Consider the following 1,814-nt stretch of genomic DNA (forward strand, 5'->3'; position numbering starts at 1 on the left):
TATATTACGCCCTAATTCAATCAATTATATCATACGGAATAATCGGCTGAGGTGCTACTTATGATACTACTATCGTACCATTAGAAATATTACCAAGAAAAATTCTACGCATATGTACGAAATTATTATTATTAACCTCGCAGTTTGAAACAAGTCGCCCCTATATGAACTTTTAAACGGTTATTCGTGTTAAACGTGTACATTGCTTAACATTAACGACAACATATAAAAAACAGCAGTCGATAAGTATGACATTCTAATTACCGTCAAATACAGAGCTAGAAGTTACTTGGTTAACCATTTTTAGGTTATTTTTATGGTCAGTTATTGAGCGTTTCACTCCTATACGGTTCAATGGGAATTATTATTGATCGCTATTGTCAGTTATAATAAGAATGAAAATAGAGTCGCAAGATCGGAAGAAATTTTGATACAACTTTATTTATACAATTTTCATATAACTTTATTAAGCGTTATAATATAATTTTTAACTCGGAACCTAGAAATGAAAAATGCTATTAGAATCGTAATTATTTTTTCGGAACCAATTGTTTACCTCCTTCTACGACAATAGTGATTCCCGGAGCTGTAATTAAAATTAAAAATTAAAAATGAGAAACATGATAGTTTGATTTTATATTTACCATTTCGGAGATCAAGCGCTCTTGGTTTGTTCGCTGGGTTTGTCGGGGATGTGGCTGGTGTAGACTGGTCTTCCTCTTCCTCTGGGTACAATTCTAGGGGATTACCCTCTATACTTTGAACATAGGCAGCCACTTGCCTTGCCTTTTCATAGGCGCACACATTTCTGTTAAATAAGAAATACTATATAATTTCCCCACCAAAAGATGGTGATCATTGATTCATACCGCGTATGGTCGTTGTTAAAATGATGGTGAAAGTCACCCGGCTGTAGTTCTAAGTCTGGAAAATTGGGGCACACAAACCGCGTGGCGACGATTATTCGATCTAGATCGATAAAGTTTCCCAGGTACTCTTTCGTTTGCCTTTCTTTGACAATAACGTATTGGGCCAGTCGCGTTATATTTAAGACATGGCGCTCGACGGCCTCAATATCGTATTGTCCCTGATCCCTGGGAAGCTTATTGACATAGTAGGCGATCGAGTCAATTTGGCGGTTTGTATCCCCCGAATAATTATTAGCAGCCGGGGTACGAAAAACAATTAGGTCTTCGCAACCATCTGAGCTTTTGTAGCCAATCTGTAACATTTATATTTAACTTAAAATATAAAATTTTAAATATAAAACTTTTAAAAATTACCTCTTTTACCAAAAACCGTTTAGAAGAAGAATATTTAGTTTTTGGCCAAATTATGGCGAAAAGAATGTGTATAGCTACAAACGATTCCCTAAAAACAAAAACAACTAAGTATTTGTTACATTAAAAACACCTGGAAACTTACATTTTTTGCTCCGGGAAGATTCACAAGTGTTAGGATTTCTAGATTCGGGTGACTAAAGGGTATATATATACTACCTAAAACCCCTTAGAGGGGACGCGTTGAAAACTCCAGCAGGTGTTTCGTTGACAATACAATTAATTATGTCATATTTCTCGACACGCTAGTGAACAATCCTTTCGCATAGTCATGGTAGAACCGGTTTATTCCGCTTTCGTGCTAATTAGTCATTTTGACAGTTCAAAGGGTTATTGAATACACCTGTTAATATTCGTTAACTGTCACGCGATTATTTGTTCATAATCTGATACCTTAGGGAGAATGATAGGAAATTAAGAAACTATAATTTTTAATCTTATAATAAACTAAAATAGTGCCTCGGAATCCAGTGG

At 35.3% G+C, this 1,814-nt stretch overlaps 1 protein-coding gene across 1 annotated transcript; it reads right to left on the reverse strand.

The window, feature by feature from the left end:
• Nucleotides 1–378: 378 nt before the first annotated feature.
• On the reverse strand, nucleotides 379–1,479 carry LOC149949671 (uncharacterized). Its single transcript, XM_090169265.1, has 6 exons — nucleotides 1,426–1,479; nucleotides 1,284–1,371; nucleotides 870–1,222; nucleotides 645–808; nucleotides 557–586; nucleotides 379–499 (listed from the first exon to the last, which is right to left on the reverse strand). Coding segments are annotated over exons 1-6 (663 nt in total). The 5' UTR covers nucleotides 1,428–1,479; the 3' UTR covers nucleotides 379–473.
• Between the last annotated feature and the right edge of the window lie 335 nt (nucleotides 1,480–1,814).

The sequence above is a fragment of the Leiobunum rupestre genome, chromosome 3 (genome assembly GCF_980474605.1).
Source record: "Leiobunum rupestre chromosome 3, qqLeiRupe1.1.hap1, whole genome shotgun sequence".
NCBI lineage: Eukaryota > Metazoa > Arthropoda > Arachnida > Opiliones > Sclerosomatidae > Leiobunum > Leiobunum rupestre.